At 37.1% G+C, this 26,450-nt stretch overlaps 1 protein-coding gene across 6 annotated transcripts in view; it reads left to right on the top strand.

The window, feature by feature from the left end:
• Positions 1-1,351: 1,351 nt before the first annotated feature.
• LOC127934877 (triple functional domain protein) overlaps positions 1,352-26,450 on the top strand; it is an 88,439-nt gene continuing 63,340 nt past the window's right edge. For 3 of the 6 annotated variants that reach the window (XM_052532410.1, XM_052532406.1, XM_052532407.1), the window contains exons 1-2: positions 1,359-1,644; positions 18,723-18,776. In XM_052532410.1, coding sequence (XP_052388370.1) covers positions 1,575-1,644; positions 18,723-18,776 — 124 coding nt within the window. In that variant the 5' untranslated portion in view covers positions 1,359-1,574. Of the gene's footprint in view, positions 1,645-18,722; positions 18,777-26,450 lie in introns of all 6 variants that reach the window. The other 3 variants (XM_052532409.1, XM_052532405.1, XM_052532411.1) reach the window with 2 other exon arrangements.

The following is a 26,450-nucleotide window of genomic DNA, read 5'->3' as shown; positions in this document are numbered from 1 at the left end:
TGCTCCCCAATCCAATCCAAGACACCTCATTACATTAAGCGTTTAAATGTGTTGTTCTCAACCTGTTTGACTTTCTTCTGTGGAACACAAAATTAAATGTTATGTACAGTTTTAGCAAACTCAGTCACCATTAACAATAAAAAGCATATAATTAAAGTGAACAGTGACCGAGACTCATTCTGTTGTACATATTCTTTTGTGGTCCACTGAAGAAATTTATGCAGGTTTGGGACAAAACAGACGGCAGATTTTTTCATATTTTGACTGATTTTTATAAACAAAAATAACTAGAAACAGTAATCTGATAAAATGCAGCACACATTGAAGTATCCTCTGAAGTCAGAATGCTACCCACAGTTTTACCGCCAGATGTCAGTGTGATTCAATGAGTGAAGGCTTCATGACATTTCCCAGAGACAACAGCGAAAAATTCAATACAGTTTTTCCACTGACAAATTATACAAAATAAATAAAAGAATAAAACAGGGGAACTTGAATAGCATGTATGCAAGCATAGGCAAACTTAAATTGATCTAAGAAACTGTGATTTTTTTAGATAGATTTAACCTGCATTAAAGACCAATAAAAATTGCATACAGGTCTAAAGATGCTGAAGGAGACATTTATAGCCTATATTTTCAGGTCTTAATGTATATAATGATAATAAATAAAAATAAAAAAATAATAATAAATATTGATGTGATAATTTGAGTAAAAAGAAATCTTAAAGAGCTTTGAGAGACAACTTATGAAAACAAACAAACAAAAATACTATATATATCCTTTTCCTGGATAATTTCAGTTACTTTGGCATTTCATAATATCTCATGTTTCATAAAAATTCATTTATTATTTCATTCACTTCCAGTTTAACATATTGTGTACTTCACACATAAATTATGACTTTTCAAATATCCTCACTTATGGAAAAAAATAACAAAACATTTTTGCTAAGTTGCTACAAGTGTTTAGGAAGTGCTGTTCTGGTTTTTGTTGCCATGTAGTGTTTAAGAGAAAACTACGTACAAAGAAGGTGCCTTTATTAAAACGGAGGCAGAAAAAAACAGAAAAAAATTAGAGTTAAGTGTTCAATTATTTGAACAAACTACCAGGGCTTGAATCACCTCATTGATATGTTTTAATAATACATCAGCAATGGGTTTACAATAAATAAATAAAAACTTTTATTTATGATTAATATAGGATATATCATAAAGAGTGTCGATGGAAACTGGATGTTTCAAAATCCCTCATAAATTATACTATTGTGCTCATGCTGGAAAGAGGCTTCTCTGAGGCGATCTGCCGCCCCCTGCCGGTGTCATGACTCTCTGTCTCCGCTCGGCTCGGGAGAGCCGCCGGCCGGCGCTATTAATGTGTGTTCTCCAAGATGGAGGAGGTTTCGTGATGTTCCCCAGCTCTCAGAAGTGATCCTTCTTCCGTCCGTGTCAGATCAGTCCTTAGACACAGGGGCGGACATCATTTCTAAACGCTTCTGCCTGTGGGGGAAATAAAGAACAACTTTAGGATTTGGACATTAGTTTTTTTGTGTGTGTGTTTTTTTCGCCACAGCCATGAGCTCGGGGGAAGGGGCCGAGGAGGCGGCGAAGGACGCGGCCGATATAGCGACCTTCTTCAAATCTGGTAAGCGACGCTCGCGAGGCTGCTCGGATTGAATGGCGCGGCTGTGGGACATTGTCTCCTGTAGGGTGGGTGCGTGGGGATTTTAGAGCGCCCTGGACATTTGCAGTCCAGGTTATTGTATCATGTAATGCATTAAGTGCAAAAATCACTACTATGCTGTTCTGACAAGGTTGAAAATGTGGTTTATTACAGCCTCGCTGGAGAAATTTCAGTTGGTTGTGTCGTTGGTTAAGGATCTCCACAAGATATTTCATGAGATCACTTTCACTTTTTTTTTTTTAAATAGATTTTACTAGCTTAGTCAGTAAGAGATAATATAGTTTATTATGCTAAATATATCTGGGTCATTCGTGCAACTTAGTGATAATAAGCTTTTGGCTGGAAATAAGGTTAACTGGAGTGCTGTGCAGGCCAGTTTATTAATAAATAAATAACGTACTCCTAGATACACAATTTTATCCGCAAACAGTCTTAAAAAATATAGTGCATTATCATGTTTATTATTATTTTCAATACTATAGTATCTTGATTTGGACGCAGCCATACAAATGAAGTAAATCCATTGTGTCAGTTCCTTTATGACATTTTTTAATGAACTGTTATCCATCGAATAAAAATGAAATACTGTTATTTTTAAACACAATGCCATCAGTTAGTCAGACAGTCAATATTATATGAACTATCAGACGGATCTGAGAATCAAAAGGTAGTCAGCAATGTAAACAATGACCTGGCGTGGCACTCTGTAACTCCCTGCTAACTAGCTAGCATGATGTGATGAAAGACTGTTTAACACCGCAGCACTTAGCTTTATTAGGCCATTATTTATGTGAAAGATGACAGACACAAATGTAGTTATTTCGGTTAGATTTAGCTACGAAACAGAATTAATCGGTAACCTTATTGACTTGTGTAGCATAGCATTTGGTCGCTAAGTTAGCAAAGCTATTCCAGAAAGATTGATGACACAATTACCTTCTGGCTTGAACCAGCTTATGAAAATAATGTTCATTTTAATGAAATATCTGATTGCTTTTATGCTAGTGAAAAAGTAATGAGGTATACAGAGGAAAATAATCGAGAGCTATCTGGTGATGATGTATTCTGGATTGTATATCGTAAATATATATAAAATGATAAATATCTTATTGTTTTTCTGATAGCTGGATCTACAAGCTCTGGTTAATCATTCACACGACGCATTTTAATGCTTCTGCAGAATGCATTAAGGAAATGTTTAGTCCAAGACTAGGTCACAAAGTCCTATCCTGAAGAACATAACATCTTAAACCAGCCTAAGCTGGATTGTTGGTCTCCCAGCCTTGTTTTTTCATGGATTTTGGGACTTTTTTAGCTTGTCATTCTGGAGGACCAGTTTGTTGACTAGCTAAACCAGGCTGAACATCATCTTAGCCAGGCTGGGAGACCACTTTAAACTGAAAAATCATCTTAGACTGGTTATAATGGCTTGTTTCTGTTAGGTAACCTTCTAAACACTAGACAATGATTCATGTTTTTGTATTTAAAGTATTTCTCTAAATTATATGTTACCTCATATTTTACATACATTACAGTACCCTTTTGAGATACAAGCAAAGTGGTTTTGTTTTGGTTTAGGTAGTGAAACCACAATTGGAAGTACTGCATCTTTATGTTTTCAGACCGGAAATCTTTGGTTGTTCCAGTACCATCAAGAGGCTTTTGGTTTTAAGCATTTTGCTTCTTTTCAGCATAGCTGCTAAGTTACTGTTTAATATAGTCACCAATTTTACAGCCTTTTGATTTTTGTGTTGTTTGTCTTGTATATGAGTAAGTTCTGTCTTATTCAGTTTTTGCACATATTGGTATACCGTCATGTTTGAACATGCAGCAGCTCACACTCACAGACCACTTCTCTGTCTCAAAACCCCACCTCCACACCCCTGAACTCATGAAACACCTTGACCCTGTGTTCATCATCTGTCTACATGCCATAGAAATTAAGTTAATTTGTTCACAGCTGCATTTTTTCAAAAAATGTGTAAATGCTCTGCCACACTTTTAATTGGCTTCATCAGTAGCTTTTTGTTGTTGTTAATGTCTCTCGCTCTTGGGTGTTTGTGTTGGGACTAATCTGTGAATGTTGTTCATCGAGCACATAAAGAACATTCTAGACTAGTTTATTTAGAGTCATGAAGAAATGTGGACATGAAGTTTTGACCAGTGTTAATTTCGTTGACTAAATATTTTCGTCATTATTTTCGTCACGAATATATTTTTGCCGACGAAAACGAAACGAAAACTAAAATAGAAGGCACTGATGGAGACTAAAACTATGACTAAATTGATTGACATTATCGTCAACGAATAAAGGACGAGACGAAAATAGACTGTGACGAAAATCAAATCAGCAGACGGGAGAGATGCGAGGAATGAGCAAAAGAACCGGCAAAACAGAACAGACTGCATGAGAGAAGAGAACCAATCAGAGCCTGACTTATTGAGACGTGAAGCGAAGGTTTTCAGTTTTTATGAGCTCCCGGGAAGTCGGCATTCGAAGAGGTGATAGGGACTTTAAGCAACAGCCTCTGGTGGAACGGCAACGCCATTCTGGCGTTGTATTGCGCCTGCGCGAATTTAACTGCTACTTTGTGACGTTCTAATTTAACGGTCTACTACGGGAGAACATCTGATTTGCCGGAGTCGCTACAACGTGAGAGGTTAGGTAAATAAATGTTATGTTTTTAGACTTATTTACATCATACAATATTAAAAACTCCTCTTCTGACAAAAGATTGTCATTTAACGCCAAAAGCAATCCTTCTCTTGCTTTTTTAAATTATATATTTTTTGGGATCTCAATAAATGAATTAATGCTGCGTTGCGCTGTTCTGTTTTACCGTTGCTTAGTGACTTTTACGTTCTTGGCTACAGCGGTGTGACGGCAAACTTCCGGTCGCTGTAGCCGTTCCATTTGCAGCTGTTGCTTAAAGTCCCTACTGTCTAAAAGAGCGACAAAATGTCCACAGCTCACTTCACGTTTGACGACGAACAAAACAAAACAAAGTGTAAAGCACGCAGAGCGCTCATTCGTGGCAAGAACACAACCAATTTGAAAAGACATTTACAGACGAGCCACCCGGACATTTTCTCAAATGTAATTTCACAACGATGTTCTTTTGTTTATTGAGCTAAGCAAAATTGGAATAGTGCAGTGCGTAGATGTTGTAGCATTAAATATTACGAACTGAAAAGTACTGTAAAATAGCCCCTTCTTCAAATTAGATGCGAGCACAATACTAATACGTAATATCATGATAAATACATTTGATTAATACTAATGTTTAGTATATTTTATAATGTTCTACTTGTTGACAATATCACAAATATTTCTATATTAGTCATGTGAAACATGAATGTTCACATCCTATCATTATACATACAAATCTAGCAATATTGTAGTATTTAAAACATACAATATTGCTAGACAAATGAATACCTTATAAAATCTTGTTACTTTTTTTATCCACCCAACTTATTAAATATTTACTTTAAATGTATGCACTTATTGTTCAGCTCAGCTGTAAACTTTAAGGTCCTGGACCTAACGTTATTTTTCTTTTATTGATGGTCAATTGGCAGCTAGTTATTGTTTACATTATCATGACAGTGTTTGTTGCTGCATAAAAGCTTTTGAATCAAAATAAAGACACAGTTGTGTTGAAATAAAGTTGAATTTGTGTTTTATATATTTTGGTTAAGTTTGTTTCCTATACCAGCTGTAAAAAATTGTCTAGTAAATCTGTTATTGATTTTAGTCTTATTTTAGTCGACTAAAATACCAAGCAATTTTAGTCGACTAAAATACCAAGCAATTTTAGTCGACTAAAATACCAAGCAATTTTAGTCGACTAAAATAAGACTAAAATTAAAACAAATCAGATGACTAAAACTTGACTAAAACTAAAAAGAATTATAGTCAAAAGACTAAGACTAAAACTAAATTAAAATTTCGTGTCAAAATTAACACTGGTTTTGACAGCTGTCTTCAAAGGCTATGTGTGTAGTTTTGCACAACTAAATGGAAATGGAAAAATAATGGCTGTTTTCAAACAAGTTTCCCCAAACAATTTCCATCTGCCTTTAGCCAAAACAGATGGCCTCGGTCCCAAACATGTCACTTGGTTGAGCCATACACTAATAATTTTGTTCACAACACATAATTGCACATGCATTTGCTTTTAATCGTTTTAATGTTTATGAATTTTGTGTATTCTAAATGAGAGAGGATGTGCCCGTATTTAGTAATTTGCATAAAACACACCCACATCATCTCCAAAAGTGCTTTCCACACAACCTGAGCAGTGACAGATATGCCAACCTGTTCAAAAACACCTTTATGCAGACCCAGATTATAGATCTTTCATTAGTCAGCTATACATTTGTGTTGTTACAGAGAGAAACCTTTCGCATATTTCAAAATATGCAGATTTCACGCACACTTTGTGAATGAGAACCAGTGTCTTCTAGTGATTTTATCATACTAAACTAGGACTGGAGAAGTTATTTTAACTTAATATATATATATATATATATATATATATATATATATATTTCAAGTCACTTTTAATGTCCTTGAATACATCAGAATTTTTCCCATTTCTTGTACTCTTATTTTTAAATTCACAGTTTTATGCTCTCTATCTTTCCTGTATAACTCTTTTTGAACTTTGCATTGTGTGCTTAATTTTTCTTCTGTTGATTTTGATGCTGCCTTTGTCCTTGTCTAATAGGCCCCCTGGTAGTTTTCGGAGGCCTGGCAGTGGCTCCGTTTTTCTCTCTGTAGCGCTAGATGAATTTTTCTGACACTCAGCCGTCATGTGGTTAGCACTGAGGAGTTACATTTTCTGTCGTTGACTGTTGCCACCCCAGCTGGATCGTCCCTGCGTTCAGCCCATTCACCCCAGGCTCTCTCTCTCTCTCTCTTTCTCCTTTTCTCCTTCTATGTCTCTGTTGTGTCGCGGCCTTGATTTATCCAGCCTCTCTATCTCTCCCTCTCATCATTTTTTTCCCTTCAGTTTCTCGTTCGGCTTTTCTCTCTTGTCTCCATGTGTGGTAGGGAAAGGTCGCATTGACCTACATTCGCTAGGTTGGGAATGGAGCACTCACTGCCCCCTCTGTCTCCTGGCACAGCACAAGAAGATCCTACTTATTCAACTGCAGAGAGAGAGAGATGCCAAGACAGCTTCCGACAGTAAATCACAGAGGCAAATGTTGGATCATCCTGAGAGAAAAAGAGGGACATAGAGAGAGAGGGCAGATGAGAATCAAAAGAGACAGAATAAGGCCTGAAATGAGGGTGAGAGGTAAAACATCTCTAATAGAGAACTGTGTGTATGGGAATATGTGTCCTTGATGACAGAGTCAGTTATTGGCATTCATTCTGTTTGGTGGAAGCTGTCAGAATAATGAGGACTCAAACTGAAGGTTCAGTATGAGTCCTCATATGATGGGAGGTGCCTTTTTAAAATATAATAATATAAAAAAATATGACCATACATAAAGATTCATTTATATGATTATATCAGAGTGCCAATGTCCTTCAGAGTTTAGCTCCAACCCTGAGAAAAAAAACTCACCCTCGCTGTAGCCCTAGTAGTTCAGAAGACCTTGATTAGCTTGTTCAGGTGTGTTTGATTAGGGTTGGAGCTAAACTCCACTGGACACTGGCACTCCAGGACCGACATTGCATACCCCTGATTTATACTGTGTGAGGAAAAATATTAAGCATGATGATATTAAAAAGACAATATAATTTTCTTCAATTAAACAACATCAAGAGTACGATATAATGTTTATGCACCAAAAGCTAAATGAAATAGCTACTCATTTGAACCGCGTCACTTGGACCATTTATCTGCTCCGCTCAAAGTTCAAATGTGCCGCGTGAGATCACTAGAGCAGATGAATTTTCTTTCTGATAAGTGTTGCTCACACAACAACTAAACAGCACTTTGAGATCCAGCGCCGGAATTCAGCAAAGAACACAAATGTCTCTGTGATTTAAACTAGTTTAAACCCAGATGAAAACAAACAGGAGAAACAGTGAGACAGTCAATCTGTTCAGTCCAGAAATCACCATCATTTCCTATGGATTTAATAGTACAACCAATAAATGCACCCTCGTATTGTGACAGAAATGTGGGATATTCATACAGAATGCTATCAAATTATTAATGTGGACATGTATTAAATGTATTAAGGGAGTAATTTAATATAATAACATTATTTTTGTGATCAGGCTATAGTGTTTGTGCATTTACACCAAATGTATTTCTAATACTTTTTTTCATAAAGATCACCTATAAACCATATAGTTAAATTTTTACCATGGTATTTCCATAGTAATTTTTTGGACATATCGCTCTACATGAGGTGATATCAAACCATGTGTTTTATTACTGCTCTTTGGCCATTTGCGAGATATGACAGTAATCATCAGGAATCATTGATAAAAGGAAAGCATTGTTGTTTGAATTGAATACAATAGAAGTCCAACTTCCCTTTCTGAAAACAACTGTTCCGAAGAAATGTTGAAATCCTATTTTTGTTTAAAAAGCCCCCTGACACGTGGCCTGGTTCTTTCATTACAATACATAGGGGCATTGCCCTGAACCATTAAAGACATCTGATGCTTGGAGGGCGATGCCATCCATCCTCAAATACATGCATTCATATCCTCTCCTGGTTTTGCAAACTTCCTTAGCTCATCCTCTTTTCATCCAGGGCAGCGGAAATGTTGGGTGTCGTAGGTTTGTTGTAAATTTGGTTCTTCAAAACATGGAGAACTTGAGGAAGAACATCTGCATCATTTTGAGTCCTGTGTAAGACTCCTATGAGCTTTTTGCTTTCATCACGTTGGCCTAGTTTTTCAGTCAGTCATCGGCTCCAGCACAAGACCCTGAGGATTCATTCCAGTGCCTGGGGGTCATTTGGTTTTTCATCCCATCCCATCTCTGCCCAGTCCCTGTTTTCAGTTTACTCCATACAGCCTACAAATTGCAGCTAGGTTGGGGTATTGTTTCACAGAACAATCTGCACCTCTCTCATTCTCTTCTTGTTGATGTTCATCAAGTGTCTTCCCTCTGATATGATGCTTAATTTGAGAAGATTGAGTACTATATGCATTTTTGCACTTTTGCTTAGAGATGGGGGACGGGGAGCATTGTGTGCGGTCTCTCTTAGCCTGCCATTAACATGCATTCTCATTAAGGAGAATTTTATCTTTAACATTCCCATTATTCAATGACAGTTACTCAGCTACTGTATGAACTTTAGACTATTTTGAGGGATGTAAACAGTAACAATCAAATGCAAGGGTCCAAACGCAATTAGGCATTTACATTTTTAATTTCCATAATTTCTGAGAATCCAAAAAGGTCCACATTTAGATAAAAACATGTTACGACAGCCCTGTTAACACTGGTTGTTAATGAATAGCCTCCTGTTGAAATAGTTTGACAAGAAGCGGAAAATGGTTATCGGTCAGTGACATCACTACATCAAAATGGTCTTTTATTATCATTATATATATATATATATATATATATATATATATATATATATATATATATATATATATATATACTGTCAAATAAAAATAAGTAAAAATATAATATCAATATATTCTGCATTAGATTAAAATCAGCACCTATTAATCTTCAAAGTGGATGTTATTTTCAGTCTAAAATTTGGCCACATTTTGACCACTACTGGCCCACAGTTTGGAATAATTCAGAATTATTATTATTTCTTTTATTAATTTCACTAAGCTAAAGTAGAAACAGCAATATTGTAAAATATTAGTACAATTTATAATGACCATTTTATTCTAAAACGTAATTTACTTCTGAAATGGCGAATCTGAGTTTTCAGCAGCCATTACTCCAGTCTTCAGTTTCACAGAATAATATGCTGTCCAGTATAATTAGCCAATTTAATACTCAGTTATCATCAGTTGTTATTATTAGTATCATTATCCGTTATCAATAATGGTATCAGTGTTGAAAACAGATTTAGCTGTTAATATATTTATAGAAACCTTGATTTTTTTTTTCTTCAGGATTCTTTGAATGGAGAGTTCAAAAGAACAGTATTTATTGGAAATAGAAGTATTTTGTAATATTATACATTTAAAGTTAAACTCTTTTTTTTTTTATTTGTAATCTAAATGAGTTTTGACCTGTTTAATATTGCCAATGAGTTTTCCTCTTCTTTCGGGGCTGTTCTCCTGGGGCTTGTTTTAAAACAACACTGTAATGAGCCCTAATATAACAGCAGACACTTGATCTCAAAGCTCAACTCCCATTTGGGGGACGTTTGTGAGTGCTTGATTGGAGGCATGAATGAATCATGTGGGAGGCCTTCATAAAATCCATAGACTTGAGTATGTGCTCATCATTTAAACATGAGGCGGGTTCCTGTCTTTGAGAGCATGAAGTCTAATGCCATTAAATGCAGTGCACTTTCCTATGTTCAGTTACACTCATGTTTAAAGTAGGGAAGTGCAAAGCTACGAATTGTCATAAATGATTTGTCATCGGAATGTCTTCATTGTAAGCTGTGTCATACATCACTACATAGTTGACAATAGACAATGGACTTCTTTGAGCATGTGATCGTGATGGCACCTTGAGAGTATTTGTGTTATCATAGATACTGATCTGTTTCTAGAGGTATTCTAAGCTGATCTTTTTTGGGGTTTGTTTTTTTGGGATGTCATGATGCATCACCTTCTTCATTGCTGTTAAGGTCAAGGAAAAGGTACGACAAGAGGATGAAGAATAGTGAGAGAGAAGGGAAGAAATGGAGACTGTCAAAATAGATCAGGGAATGAGAGCAGGGGGATGGGGAGATCTCTCTCTCTCTCTCTCACACACCCTTTCTCGCTCTCTCTGTCTGTGTCCTGGTTTTGTTTGATTGTTTGACTGTATATAATAATTATTTTAAGTAATGAAGATACTATTTTGCATTTGAAGAAATCATTTTAGAATTAATTTGACTCATAATTCGATTTTTTAAAACTATAAATGTTAATAAAATGTAAATATTAGAAGTTTGAATACAAACGTAATATTTTAAACCATGCAGCTCATTTGCCTTTCTCCTTTTAACAGGTTTGTTTTTTGTGCAATTAAAATATATTTTCCTTTTTTTTTTCATATTTATCTTAGTTGCTTAAAACTGGTGTGTGTGATCTATTCTTTCTCTAGATTAAAATATTTCTCATTAGGTTAATGTGCAGAGACAACTACAGGTCAGTCATTGGTAGGTTGATTTCCTGAGAAGTGTAAACACTTTTTTCATGTTTTTTTACATGAAAGCTCTGTTTGTTTGAGCAGATTCACAGAACAGTGTTAGCTAAACCAATGGGTGTGTGCTTGGGGCGGGACTATTTGTATGGCTGAACAGTGGAAAAACAGGTGGGATTCCTGTTTGGAAATTATTTTATCAAAATTTTTGCAGTACCATTTGGGACTGGTAGTGGTGCAGAAATGACACACTGCAGCTTTAAGCAGTTTAACTCTTCATGTTCTTTGTATTTTCACAAAGATGGTGAATGTCAGCATGCGTCATGCCGTCTGTCTCCTAGCAGAACATATTTACTGCAGCTCTCCAGACCTCTGGATGCTGCTCCATGGAGACCTCCAGAATTAGTTCTGTGACGAACATCTGATTCAAGGGGGCCTGACCAGTTTTATTTGTGCAGTTTGTTGATTGATTGTTTAATTTGAGTGTTTTTTTTTTGTGAATGATTTTTAGTTTGATAGCCTCTGTTAGCCTATTAAATAACATTTAATAGTCTATTAAATAACATAACATTTCACATAGTATTTCATATTTCATTGTTTGTTTATTAACTCTTTTTTGGTAAATTATTGATGAGTAGAAGTTATTTCAACCATAGCCGTTAGAGTTCCATAGAGCAAGTCTAAGATCAGTTGACCTATAACAAGGACAAATAATTCTTGATGAGCATTTCCAGCAAATTTGATGTATACTAAACCATTATTTATACTATTTTAGGTCATATTGTAGAAGAGAAATAAGATGTATCTTAGTCCTTCATATACTGTCATTGACCAAAACTATATATTTTCATAATCGTGTAGTCGGTGAGTCATCTAAATGCTAAGCACTGATGGATGTGTTTCTTAGAGGGCATTCACATACGCCCCTTTCATACTGCGATTTAGGAAAATACACGGGTAATGTGTCCCAGCAATTGGTCCCGGGTCGCTAGGTTTCGCTAGAATCACTTTCACACTGCCATTGATTACCTGGAATATGTGCATGCATTCACACACAACCCGTAAAGTAGGGATGTCCAGATCCGATCACGGGATCGGAAATCGGGCCCGATCACGTGATTTCAGACTAGATCGGAATCGGACGTTACCTCCCGATCAGGACTCGGATGTATATAATAAAGGTGTGAATAAATATAGATTTAAACTCAAAGAAACAGTGTAGTCTCTGCGCATGATCTGGTGTTTTATTCGGACCCAGAATAAGGCGAGATGTACATCACGGAGCGCTAAACACTCCTGCAGTGTGCGTTTCATTCATACTCGACACCAGAGGGTGCTCTCGCACGCAGAAAGTCATTTCAGGAAATTCCTAATATGGACAAAAGCATACAGCTATCGCTGTATGAAAAGAGTTATTTTCACAGAAAACAGAAACTTTTGGAAACACTAAGACGATAACGACAATATATGTTTTTTCAATTCATCTACAGCAGGTGATAAATAAAGTATATGAACAATGCTGTGCTGATTGACATAGCAATATTTTTACTAGCCTATTTAAAATAGTTGTTTTCTATTTGAATACACTTCAAAATGTAATTTATTGAAAATCCTGGATCTGTTTTTCGCTCTTTATTCTTTTTTAATGTATTATAGAAGTATCGGATCGGGACTCTGTATCGGTAGATACTCTATATCTAATGACTGGGACTCGGACTCGAGGGCAAAAATAACCTGATCAGGACATCCCTAATGTAAAGGTCCCGTAAAGACATGTGACATCAGGATGTGACGTGTAATGTACGAGTTGAAAACGCTAGGCATGTTAACTTTTACTTAAGCTGGCGAACGATCCTAGCTTCAGCGCAGATAGTGAGGAGCTAACTGATCTTTGCTCCATTACAGTTTGCACATATTTTTTTCGTCGCGAATGTTGATCTGCCTTCAAAACTCTTGGTAAAAGAAGTCGCGCGATAATGTAGGTCATCTCTACGACGCACGGCAATGTTCCGGCAATTTTCCGGGTTCAACATGCAGTGTGGAAAGGGCTATAGCATTCAAAAAAAATTTGTTTACACAAATATATGGATGGATCTATTACTACAGTCTCTCTACAGTAGTTTGATTATAGTAGTCATTATTCCATCTCATTTATGATGAAACATGATGTTTTTAAGTTGTTTATAAGTTGACCTGTTAAACATTTAAAAAAGGAAAAAATTACATTTTAATCTGTCAAATGTTCTGAAAAAATATAATCAAGTTATTATTTGCTGCTCAGCCCTTCAGAGCACCAACAAAAAGTTGTGGCAGGCTCAGGCCTAGCAGCATAATTTTTAAAATATCTAACGTCAACACATGAAAGCGCCTCAGATTTGGCGGTTGAGCTTAATCTAATTGCACCATGGGGAAATACCTCTTTTGTTGTGTGATAGGGATCAGAACGCTCTCTCTTGTGTTGGGATTGGCTCTGAACTGCTTCCCGTACAGCTCGGGAGTAAAAGCTCTGAAGCAGACTCATATATAGGACTTCTGCCGCAGCTTTGTTACACCCGATTAGGCCTGTATGAGCCAGATAGCAAGCATGTGGCAATGAGAGGTCCCTTTTCCTCAAACACATGATTCACGTATGAGTCTGATCGATGACTGTCTGCCTGCTGCTCTACAAAAGGAGGGTCTGATCACAATGACTGGGCTTGTGTGGTAAGAAATTGGCAGGGTCGTAGACACATGGGCTTGAATCACAGCAGCCCTCTCTGCTTTTGTTCTTGTTTGGCCTTGAGTGGAGGGGCTTTTGGATCTGACTAAAGTTGTAGACATGTAACAAACACATCTGACCTTATATCTTTGTATTGTGAGTCTCTTTATGTCACTAGCTCGTTTCCTGTCTGGTCAAACCAAAAGGAAAAGAGTGACCTCACAACAACCCTGTTATATGTGTATTGTTTTATTGTTGGCGTATGTTTTGCGGTTGTGTGAAATTCAAGTCTTAAAATCACTCTCAGCAACATGCAATGGGTCTTTTCTCTTCTGTGAGCTACTGAATAGTTTGTGGTTGCTGCCTGCAAATAAACGGCTCTTTGCTTTAATTTTTTCTCCCCAGGAGTGGACTTGAACCAGGCCTTTTCCACTGTCCGCTTAGCCTGTGTTTCCTTATTTGGACTGGAATAGTACACTTGATCTTATAATCGGCTGCCTTCAACGGTTTACTTTTGAGCACCGGGCTGTGCATGTTTGTGTGATTTTTGGCAAGTTTTTGTGTTTAATGAAATGAACAGTTCATCTTTACCACCTCATGATAAATCACCCATTCTTCTAGTCTGCTTTGCATTAAATGTCTTGGGCGTAAACATACTTGTCTGTAACATTTTTGAGAAGCGTTTTTGATTTACTGAAGGCTATGTTGTGTGGTCTCAGTACACATGTTAGAGAGGTGCATGTTAAGTGTCGCAGTTGTGAATAACTGTGTCAGGCATGCGCTTGGAATTGCAAGTATGTCTCACGTGTTTATATTTGGTCTCCGGTCTCGATTCATCTTCACTTTGATGTTCTACCCTACAGAAGGAAAACATCGCAAGTGGAGTTTTTAGAAAATGGAGTTATGATTTCTACCACATTTTGCTAACAAAAGTACCAGAAAGCACCTTAGTTGACTAGTGTTGTCTGTAGACTTTTTTGCGCACATACAAAAAAAGACTGGAGTAACGGCTGCTGAAAATGTAGCTTTTCCATCACTGGAATACACTTATATAATAAATATTTTTTTTTTTGTGAATGTTTATATTTAACTACATGGTGTTACATTTACATAGAGTGAGTCAGATGTCATTTCAGTAACTCAGTAATTTATTAGTCTGATTCATAACAGAGATGGCAGTCTAGAGGTTGTGAGTCGTTTTTCATGGAAAAGAACTGATTCACTTGTACATGAATCAGACTAAACTGGTTGGGCTGTATGTTTTTGAATGCGGCCAGCAATGATAATTTATGAACTACTTATTGTCTATTTATTATTATATATCTTGTATTTCTTGTATTTTTTTTTTGTATTACTATTCTCTATAAGCTCAAACTTCATTTATTTTGCCTGTGGAGCTGTATATACAGCAGTGCAGTGCTTAATTTGTAAATTACAAGGTCCCGGAACAAAGTGGGGTAACGGATCCGGCACACGATTACAGAAGTGAGAGGTAACAGAGCACTTGCGCAGTCACATGGGTGGACCAGTTTAAGTGATTACGGTCATGTCATAAACAGCAATTATCAGGTCTGAAAATTTTTGAAAATGTTGTGTGATTTTATGTTATAAATCTCTGTATATAGAGTTATATTTAATCAGGTCCGTGACTGTACTGAAACGCCGCCCCTGGAGATGGGGGATCTGCCAAAATGAGGTGCCGGATCGGATTTCGGAGGTGCCGGATCCGTTCTGGCTTGTTCTGACACAAATTAAGCCCTGCAGCAGTGGTATATAGGGTTTACCATTACCAATACCATTGTATTCTTTGAGAAGCTAATAATACCATGTTATACTTGAAAATACCATCAACCATGAGTTTGATACCATGACTATGCATGTGCCATATAATGTGTGTGGCCTTTAAGTAACACTTTTATCAGCTCAGTGTCTCACAGTAACACTCTTTGACATCAGAGAGATGCAGGTGGGATGTTGTGGTGTTTCTGATATAGAAAGAGGATCTGAGAGGAAGGGGGGGGGGTGTACTGTGCTCGGATCCTGTGTCTGATTAGAGAGACCATTTTCTGTCAGCAAAGGGCCTTTCGCACCATGGGAACCTTTTTTATAGTAAAACTAATTGTGGAACTACCCACTTTTTGGTATTTTCGCACTGGGTGCGATTTTAGTACCGGACTGGCTTTTTCAAGGAAAATCGTCTCCTTCTCCAGAGCAGGGCCTAACCAGCACAACTGGTACTACCTGTGATGTAAGTATACATTGATTGGCCCGAGGCGTTTGAAAACACCCTCACCTGCCATGATTTAAAACGCCATGTAAACATACTGTAAACATTGTCAACTTATTTCCCAAGTATGATGAACCGCGATAGATTGAAGGACACTGAAGTGCAGCCACTTTCAGCAAATGTAGCACTGTCAGTTGTCATTGGAGATTCTTAGTCCTTCTTTCCATTCTTTCAATCGCTTTACGTACATGTCGACATTCCATGTCCATTATTGTGAAACCCACTAGACACAACAAAAACACAGCTCTGATCATAGCATCCTCCATCCTCCTGTTGTTAATGTTGTTCTTCTTTAACGTTGATGAACACTGTGCACAAATGACACTGCTGTCGACCGGCTTACATCACTTCCTAGTTCACACTGTTCTGGAACTAAAGCGGTGCCCTCAAAAGTCTCTTGCTTTTCCCCTCCCCCAACCTGCCGGCCAGCCCAACACACCACACCTAAAGCACAGACCAACGCACAACACACAAAGACTTTTCCAGGAAGAGCATGCTTAACATACCTGCTGAGAAATGTACTGGGAAGTCATATGTCCTCTGTGTAACGTTGCATGTAATTGCAGACAGTGTTAATTTGTGGTATGCTGTTCTTGTCACGTGACATGGCCTGACTGCAGTCGTATGATTGAATCATTTAATAAAAAAAAAAATAATAATAATTTAGAATAATTTTAAAAAATGTGGAAAATCTGATTGGCTGCATATAACGTAAAAATAAACCAATATTTTGATGGTGTTGTTATTCATTAAATAAAATTAAAACTATACCTGTTTTCCATAATTGTTATAAAAAAACTATTAGATGAAAAAGAGAAATTGTAGAAATGATAACTGAAAATATAAAAACTAATTCAAAATATCAATCGGTACCATATTACATAAATACTGCTAAAATAGTATTTGAGTTCAGTTTAGTGGAGTTTGACACATCCTATTTTTAAACTTTTAATTACACGATAAATGTAATCATTCAAAAGTAGCTGCTTGTCAGGTGGCCATTTGTAATGCCTGTGCCAAAATATATCACATTATTACAATCTATATAAACAAAATAGTTTAGTTATCATTTTGTAGCAGTGGTAGCTACTAGACTGGACCAGTTATAGCTTTCGTTGATAAATATGAAATGGATATTCAATTAGTATTTTTTCTAAATGCATCTTAATTTATATTATAAATTATTTATCCATGATAAATCCATTTTTTATTCTTTTTTTTTTTTTTTTTACATGTAATTTTTATGAACTTGTCATAACCTGACTTGTCTCTTGTGATATATGCAAGCTGCCTGACTTCACTTTTAAGCTGTGATGTAAGCAGCAGTAAATGGCTGCTGGTGCTAAGAAAGCCAAGTCTGGCCTGAAGAAAGTACAGCATTTGCTTTTGAATCTTTATGCACACACTCCTCTTTCGTCCTGCCTCATATGCTCCATATTTTGCCCATAAGCATGTGACTACATGCAACATGTGCCAGTAACTCTGCTTTTTGCATCCTTATAAAACAGAAGCTCCCATGATTCCCCACTGTGAGGCAGTTTATGTATGATTATAGAGGTCAGTACCTCTGCTGGATTAGTCCACTGACTGGTGCCCAGACTCAAAGCTTAACCTCAGTGCCAACATCAGCACATTTTAGGGTCACTGGGGCAGGTCAGCATGAAGCAAAGACAGTTTTTATGTTTCCAGAGGGTGTAGTGTTAATTCGCAAGTAAAGGAGAAGTTAAGCACATGGAGTTAAAACTGATGTTTGTCAAATCTCCTTCTTACCTGTAGGAGAATGAAAAAAAATATCCACAGGCACCACAAGCACTGGAGATCTTAAAAGGCTTGAAGATGTAATTGAAGTTGTGTTAGTCAATAAGTTACATAGGCATCTGACTTTTGTGGCATCATCAGCTAACTATCATGAAACCTCAACTGAAAGTTTGTTCTTAGCATGTTGCCAAGCTAATAATAGCAGTGACACACAACACCCTCTTAAATATTGGGTAATATATTTATTTATTTATTTATTTTTAAATTGCATTACATAATTGTATTGAATTTTTTTTAAATAATTAATGACATAAGTTCATAATCAGCATTTCTCTTGCTTCACAATCTTGACCCATCTTGTAATAGTATTTGTTTATTTATTTATTTTTTTAAAAATCCTTATGAGTTGGGGTGGGTGATATACTGGTACATATTTTGGTCTGTCGTCCCTATCGCTGTTACATGCTTACATGACGTTGCTTTGCTATGTGGTCATGAAAACGTATAGTTTGCATGTATTTTTAAGCATTGCGGTTTGAAAACAAGTGATTTTAAGCCTTTGAAATGCAATCAGCAGCGAAAGAAAACTCATTTCGCTATATGCGTGCACTGTCTGAGAGACTGTTTCCGAGTTGTTCTGAGATACATTTGCCGCTTTATATGCCTTGAACAGTAAAACACACATTTAATGCGTCAAAAATTCCTGTCTTTTTGCTAGTATCCTTGTTAACAGTAATTTAGGTCTTAAGTGAACAGCAGAGAAATAAAATGTGTAAAAGTATATTGGATTTGGGCAGCTCTTAAAGTGATAGCAGTGTCTGTTATTCATCTTAATCAAGCAACAAAAGATAGAAAATCTCCCACTTCTTTACTAAATCAGTTTTGTAACTAATAATAAGAAATTAATAAATGTAATTTACACTGTGAAGTATATGCAGATTGTTTTTATACATTATAGTACTTTATACAATGTGTAATGAAGCTGGTGTTTTACAGACTATCTTTAGATGCTCTAACTCATCTACTTTTGGTTTTTCCTCCATAGATTGTGTGCTTTCAAAATGTGAGCCCAAAGCCGACGTCTCCAATCAAATAACAGGTAAAGAACTTTAAAACCATTGATAGTTTATGTACCTGCTATATTCTCGAGTCTAATTGGCCAATAAACCTCAAGCTTCAACGCAACCTAAATAAACATCCAATTTTGCTATTTACTTTCACCTGGGTTTTTCTGCTCAGGAGTTTTTTTTTTTTTTGTACATTATCATGAAAGGAAAGACGTGTTTGAGGTGTCCGATGTTTTGACTGGATGTCTCTTTCTGCAAAGGAAGCACTGCAAAAATCATGTCTGCTGGATAAACATCAAACAACAGAAAGTGTGTGATGTTTTGTATACACAGACAACCAATGAGTAGAATGAGGGAGGAAAGAGAACAGTTGTTTTATCCGCAACTTGAACCCTGACTCTGATCAGCCATTCGTCCATTAGTATAAAGTTTTTTCATTGTCCGTATCACTGTGAGCTGCGAACGGCTCGCTGGCCATGATCAGGAGCATATGTTGTGAATGATACACATTCTTTACATCTTTGACATGACTGCGTCAGGAAATCGCTGCTCCCAGAGCCACAGAAATGTTGACAGTTCACACTTGCAGGGTTAAAACGAACCACATGTGCGCAATAGGGGAGGGATCTGTCAGTGTTTTCGGAGCGAGATGTCCAGCAGTTCTGTCATGAACAATTTTATGGCCTGTGCTTGCTGTGAGGAAGATTTTGCTACCCGAAATTGTGCTTCTCCAAATAACCAGTCCATACTACTATAAAAGTAATAGTATCCAGCATTGGAGAAGTGAAACTGTAGCTTGCCAAGCTTCTCATATTTTAAAGTAGCTTAGATGGTCAAGGTAATCATTTGATAAAGTAGTTGGCTGATTTTAAAAAGTAACTTCTATAATGCTATTTATCTTTTTAAATATATGACAATCAGATTAAATAATTTATTAACCATCAGAGCATTAATTATCTGGCACAATGACAGTTTCTAGTAGTGAGGATTTTGATTCACCTTAGAAGCTTGAATCTTTTGATTTGTTTAACAACAACGAAGTTTTATTTTACACTTTATTGTTTTCCATTTTTATTTTACGTAAAACTAGAAGCATACTCTTTTTGTGTATGTTGTGATTTAACAGCAGTGTTTAACTCAATATTCTCTATTACAAGGGCTCAAAAAAATTGGTGAATTGTTTTTGAACCGTTTGTGACTTTTGACTGTTGAAGTCAATTGAATTGAGAGTATGATTATGAAGAACTTGTTGATATAAAAAAAAAACAATCATTGATATCATATTGCTATCAGTAGCATTTTTTTTTTTTATATCATGAGATGGAATTTTATTAGTGCTGTGAAAACAAAGCTGAGAGTCTGATATGAATTTGCTCTATATAGAGTGTAACAAGATGCATAATTCACCCACCATCTGTTGCATTATTTCCTGCAAACATTTCTAAGCAACTAAAAAATTTCCATTCATAATAAAGTGATTCTTTTTGTTTGAATACTTGTACAGTTCCTCAGCGCAAACTTGCAAATAGCACCTGAAAACAGCTGTGTTTGTGCCTTTGGCTATGTTTGAAATGGAATAGGTTATGTGAAACAGTATGCAATGACAAATATATCACTGATAAAATGGATATTTCAGTTTCTTTCATCATATGCACTGTTCACATGGTCATTTGGGTATTTCGTGGCATGCATACAAAACATTGGCACACTGCACACAGTACTTACTGCAGAAATTGTAATATTATAGATTATATCTGCAGTTTAGCTCTAACCCCTGTCAAACACACCTGAACATGCTAGTCAATGTCTTCAGGATCATTAGATAATCACAGGTAGGTGAGTTTGATCAGGGTTGGAGCTAAATTTTGCAGTGCATTGGTCTGAAGGTTCCATATCCCTGCTGACCTCTGCTTGCTGCTGATTGGCTAATGGAGCACCTGTCTTTTTTATTATTGGGTGAAGCAGCAAGACTCAGCTGCTGTAATTTCTCACATTCTCACCTCGTTCTGTCAGCCAGTTTCTGAACATGAGCCCCCTGCAGGAAGCATTCATGACTCTGTGCCAAAGAATAACTGCTGTCCCTAAATATTTAATCCAAAATGGCTTCCACTGAGAGACTGAACCTCTTGCAGCTCTTTTACCACAGTACAAAATACAGCTTTAGACAAACCCATATCATATCAGGCAATGCAATGTTATAAATGGAATATTTATTGCACAATATAGGCTACACATTCTCTCTCAAACATCCTGACACAGAAAAGTTGCTTGGGTCCCGCAGCTGTGCTTTCTATAAATAAATACCATGACCCACCCCATCAAAGACTCTTTGGCCCCTCTCAGTACCCACAAAGCACATGACCAACGGATACACAAACATGTGCTCAGAGGCAGTTCTGACATCACAGTCACAGGAGATCGCTGTCCAAACAAGATAGGCCTGGATCGGAACGTTAAAGTGGTCTGTTGAGTCTGAATGTAGACTTACATCTCCACAACATTCACCAAAATTAAGCTAATTTTTTTTAATTTTAACATTTCAATTTTTTTTAAAGCTACAAAATGAAATATCATATATTTGTGTAGTGCTTGTAACATTGGGGCAAACCAGGTTTGCACAAATGAAAATAAACACATTGCATAAGAATGCACACTTAAAGTAAAAAGTGGTTCTTTTGAGTAAGTTGTGTGTTGTCTGTCTTTTAAATTAAGAAAAGATGGTGGAAAGGAAGTGGGATAGTGAAGCAGAAGTATGTGAAATGGGTGGTCTAGAGAAGTAGAGCTGCAGCTCAGGTCCTGATCAGCTTTTGTGTTGTAGGTCAGGACCTCAAATTGCTCAGGTGGGCACATGGTTAAGATTGATGGACTTCTGAAACAAAAAGTGCTGCTCTGAGGGCCAGAATAAGAATGAACCTGTAGCTAGTGAAATAACTGATATTGTTATTAATAAAACTGATAATTTATTTTTTTGTTCCAGAGGTTAGAGATGTGCAAAACAAAACTGCACAGTTTCAAAAAGCAGCTAGTCTGTGGGTTGCCTGAATGTATGATCAATCAGATCAATCTTAAATGGATAGTTCCCCCAAAAATGAAAATTCATCATTTACTCAACCTCCAGTTTCTTTCTTCTGTTGAATGCAGAAGAAGATATTCTGAAGAAAGCTGGGAACCAAGCAGTTGATGGTAGCCATTGACTTCTATAGTGTGGAAGAAAAAAATACTGTGGAAGTGAGTAGATGATGACAGACTTTTCATTTTTGGATGAACTATCACTCCAAATAGATACCTGTCAGATACCTGTCAGAAAACACAAAGATAGTTGAGGGACATCTGCTGGCTCTCATGAGATGTTGAGGAAGAGATGTCTAATATTATTCCCCCCCCACTCACAAGCACAGTGTCATTATTAGAAACATTTGTTTTGAATTATGACTGTATATTTCCAGTCTGTATTTTTGCTTTTTCAGTCTCTCTCTTTCAGAAAGATCTTCTGTGTGTTGCGTGAGCTTCTGGTTTTCTCTACCCTGTTATTAGGGGGCCTGACCTCGGAAAAGCTGGCAGGGAGCAGACAGATGAAAGAGCAACACCAAATGCTTTCTGGCAGTGAGAATGCACATGGTAAAAATAAGATGGATATGAAATGTAAAGATGTTTGCCCTCTTAAATGCACAGATATTAATGTGCACAACATTTGCAGTTGTACGTCTCAAGCAGGTTGTCCTACAAATACAAATTATGCTTCTCATTGGGTTGAAAATGTTCCATCGTGCTCTAATTTTATCCGTGAGTGAAATTTTTAAAATCTTTTATTAGTTCTCACAGTGTGAAGAAGGCAGTTGTACATGTTTAGTGATCCGGTGACTCAATTTAATGAACATTATCTGATGAATTATTCTGGAGGGCTGATTGGAATCTCTCATTTCTCCCCAAATCCTCAGTCACGTTTCTGGCTTTTTTTGCACGGGTGCTTTAAAATGCAATTTTCTTATCTTTTTTTTTTTTTTTTACTTTTAATCCAGATGATCTTCCTTTAAAAGTAGAAATTTTTCTGAAGTAGCAGAAATACTTACTATATACTTTAATATTTTTAAAATTTGGAGGATGACTAATGAATGGTGGATTACTGACAATATCATGAGAAAATGAGAAAACGACAACAAACATATCAAATGAAGGAATTTGAGAAGAGCAAGATATCTAAGACGTGTGGGGAAGTGCTCATCATTGAGAAGAATCAGGTATGTCAAGCAAGCAGTAAACAGAGCACTGAAGTGAGAAAGAACAGACACATTTGAGTGAGAGTGAAAGATTGCAGGTAGTTTCTGAGGCCTGAAGGTCTGTCAGTGTCACGAATGTGATGGGCATCGGTGACAGCTGCATTCATCACTGTCAACTCACTGTCACCAGATGCTGGGCGATGATGTTTGTTTCTCGCTCTACCTGTCCATTACTGTGTCTCGGGTTCTACAGTCACATTCATTTTCATTTTTAACTTAATTGTCTTTTCAAACAAGGTTTTTTTTTTTTTTTTTTTTACAGGTTTTGCTAGAATCACATAACATTTTTCTTTCATTATCTGATGTATTTATGAGTAAAACAGAACTATTCATTAAAGGGGACAATAGAACACACACCGTTTCAGCCAAGCACATGTTAATCTTGAGTACATTTATAGTAGTGTTGCATCCTACATATCACCAAAGAGTCTTTAGTTTTATCAGATTTATAAAAGAGAGATACAGCTTTACTATTCTGTCCAAAAACAGCTGAGCTCCTGGAGGCATGCTGTAGGAGAAGCAAGAGTTGCACACCAGTGACGATTGCAAACAAAACAAAGAATTTTGATGCAGTTTTACTTACTGCCTGCAGTTCCGACTCATGACCGACTATCCATCGAGATACTCATAACTGGTAGCTCAGACTCCGAGCTCCCCTCAGAAACATAACTGTGAGGTCGTTTTTTTATGTTCTCACTGTCCAGCCACTTTTTACATATTTTGCCGCGATGGCTCCCACATATACTTTGGTTATAAAAGGTTAACATGGGCAAGCAAGTGTTGGGCCATTCGTGGGACAGGGCATCTCACTGTTTCAAAAAGTAAATAGGGCAGTGAAAGTTGTCTACCTCTGCTTTCGCAAAGACAGGCCAGATCATCTGACCCATTCTGAGATGTAGTCTCCATTGTCCTTGTGCTACATTGTCCATGGACAGCATGTCTGCTCCTTGGTTCAGTCTGCCTGGCACATGAACTGCCCTTTTAAGGCCAGTAGAAAGGCTTTCAGGTCTAGAAAAACTGCCTTCATCTTGAGGCAGTTGATGTGCAAGCATTGCTCCAGGTTTGACCTGGAGCCGAAAACCAGTCAGCTCTGGTATAGTACTCCCCAACCCGAGTTGGCAGCATCTTTCATGACTACCTTCCTTCTAGAGGTCAGTCCAAACATTTTTTTTTTTTTTTGGATAAACTATTTTATTTCCAACATAATCTCTCTTAAATACCTTATAGGGTTATGATAATCAAAACAGTCCTGAGCTAGATTCTCTGCAAACCAAACTATCACTTTAATGAAATATCGTTTTTCCCACTAATAAAAATATTTTATTATTAGCTAGCTCCACACTGGAGAGCTGCTTTATAATAGAAAGACCAGAGTTTTGGTTTTTCATGTCTAATACTGTAAAGCAGCCTGATTTAAAGTTATCTATTACCTAAAGTACTGTATAAATAAAGGTGACGTGACTGGACTTTAGCTTGTGCAAACATTCACATCGCTGTAATTAGATGTGTTCTTAACTGCTGCTTTCTCACCGCTGTCAGTTGTTGTTGTTTATTTCGTTACTGCGTTTACTTTGAACTGATACACTGTGTCATCTTCTCTTGAATTGCATCCAGGAGGGCTGAATTACTGTCTTGTGGTACTAGGGCTGGGTACCGAACTTCGATTTCTGAAGATACTCGCAGTCGCACAACACAAGTGTAGTTGTTTTTTCTCAAAACGTTTCCGTTTTACAATGTCAAAGAGGTCTAAAGTGTGGCTACACTTTATAAAAGTGGATACTGAGTCAGTAAAGTGCAACATATGCAATAAGAGTATTGCAACCAAAGCCGGCAATACCACCAATTTAATGAAGCATTTGTTTGGATGAGTGTTTTGCCCTCCCTCCCTGTTTAGTTTGGTCTACTCCATTGCATATCTTGAAACACGCCCCCTTTCACGTCATCTAAAAAAACAGAGAGAGAGAGAGAGATTTATCCGGAACAGCGAATTTCTCTAAGCAGCAGGCCACTGTATACGTTCACTTAAAACATAACCAACTGTGTTTACAAGAATACTTGCAGAGAACATTATTTTGATGTAATTGTGTGTGTATGTGTTCATTCAGAAGTTACGATCCGCGAAAGATGAATTCATTCTCTTTACGCGCATTGTCTGAAATGCTGCTCGTAGCGCGTGCTTTGAATGAATGAGCGCAAGCTCCGAACGCACGCAAATTGTTTAAAACGCTTGAAGAGGCAGTCACACTAGCCTTTGAACGTGCAAAAATATTTCGGAAGCCGCTGCGAATATGGGCGGGAGCAAGATATAACGGTTTTCCCTCAGTTATCACAACGACTGTGTCTGTGTCTAACGCTGCCTTCACACTGGCAGTTGAAATCAGCCCCGATACGGCTACGAAACGACCGGAAGTCATTCATTTCGTATGGAGATTCGCAGACCGCATGCGAATGGCTACGAACCGGGTCTGAACGAGTGCGGTGCGAAAAAAATCGTTTCTATGGTACTGATAAACAAACCTGATTTCTTAACTTTTAATAAAATAAATAATGATTTTATAACGATAAGTTGACCTATCATTTTTTTATTTTCATGATTTTCTAACATTATAAGGGCAGTTAATACAATTAAAATGAATAATTAAATATCGTGCCCCCCGCTCTCGGACACACTCGTTCTATCTCGCTCGAGTGCAGGGTTGTTGCATCCCTATACACCACTATATCACATTTAGCTGACCTGACATTCACATTCAGATACAGACAATATCAATCGTTCTAATCTCTCCGCCATTTTTGTTCTACTGGCTTCCGAAGCTTTCCGAGGCTTTTCGGCGGTGTAGTACGACGTCCACTGGGGGAGTATTGCGTATTACTGAGCGGATTTCAACTGCCAGTGTAAAGGCGGCGTAAAGAGTCTTATTATATTGTACGGTCTCTCTCTCTCTATAAATATATACACACTAAACAATAAAAAAATTATATAACGTGTCCTCATGCAAATTTACCATCTGCTCCTGTTTCCATTGACACGGCGAACCATGCAGCTTCTTTTTTATTATCTTTTAAATATGTATTATATAAAATAGGATGCTGCACTACATCTAAAATTAGCACTTCCTTCATTTTTTAATTTCTGTACAGAGAGGTCACGCAGTAATGTATCGATCATCTACTGATCACACGACTTCACGTGATGCGAATGAACTTTCGAACACAGCAAAATGCGAAATTTTTCACATGAGCCTGCGTTTCAGTTCTGACGCATTCGCATGCGTATGAATGGAAGTCAATAGAATGAAAAGTGCAGTGTGACCGCCCCTTGAATCAGCAATATTTAGAAACAAGTGGAACGATCAGCTACGGTCTGTTTCACCCCTTCAAGTGAGTGAACAACGCGAATCAAGTTAGGAGTTTTACATTACCATTCAC

The sequence above is a fragment of the Carassius gibelio genome, chromosome A19 (assembly GCF_023724105.1).
Source record: "Carassius gibelio isolate Cgi1373 ecotype wild population from Czech Republic chromosome A19, carGib1.2-hapl.c, whole genome shotgun sequence".
Lineage (NCBI taxonomy): Eukaryota > Metazoa > Chordata > Actinopteri > Cypriniformes > Cyprinidae > Carassius > Carassius gibelio.
Note: the sequence above shows the minus strand (reverse complement) of the source record. Positions and strands in the feature narration are given on the sequence as shown.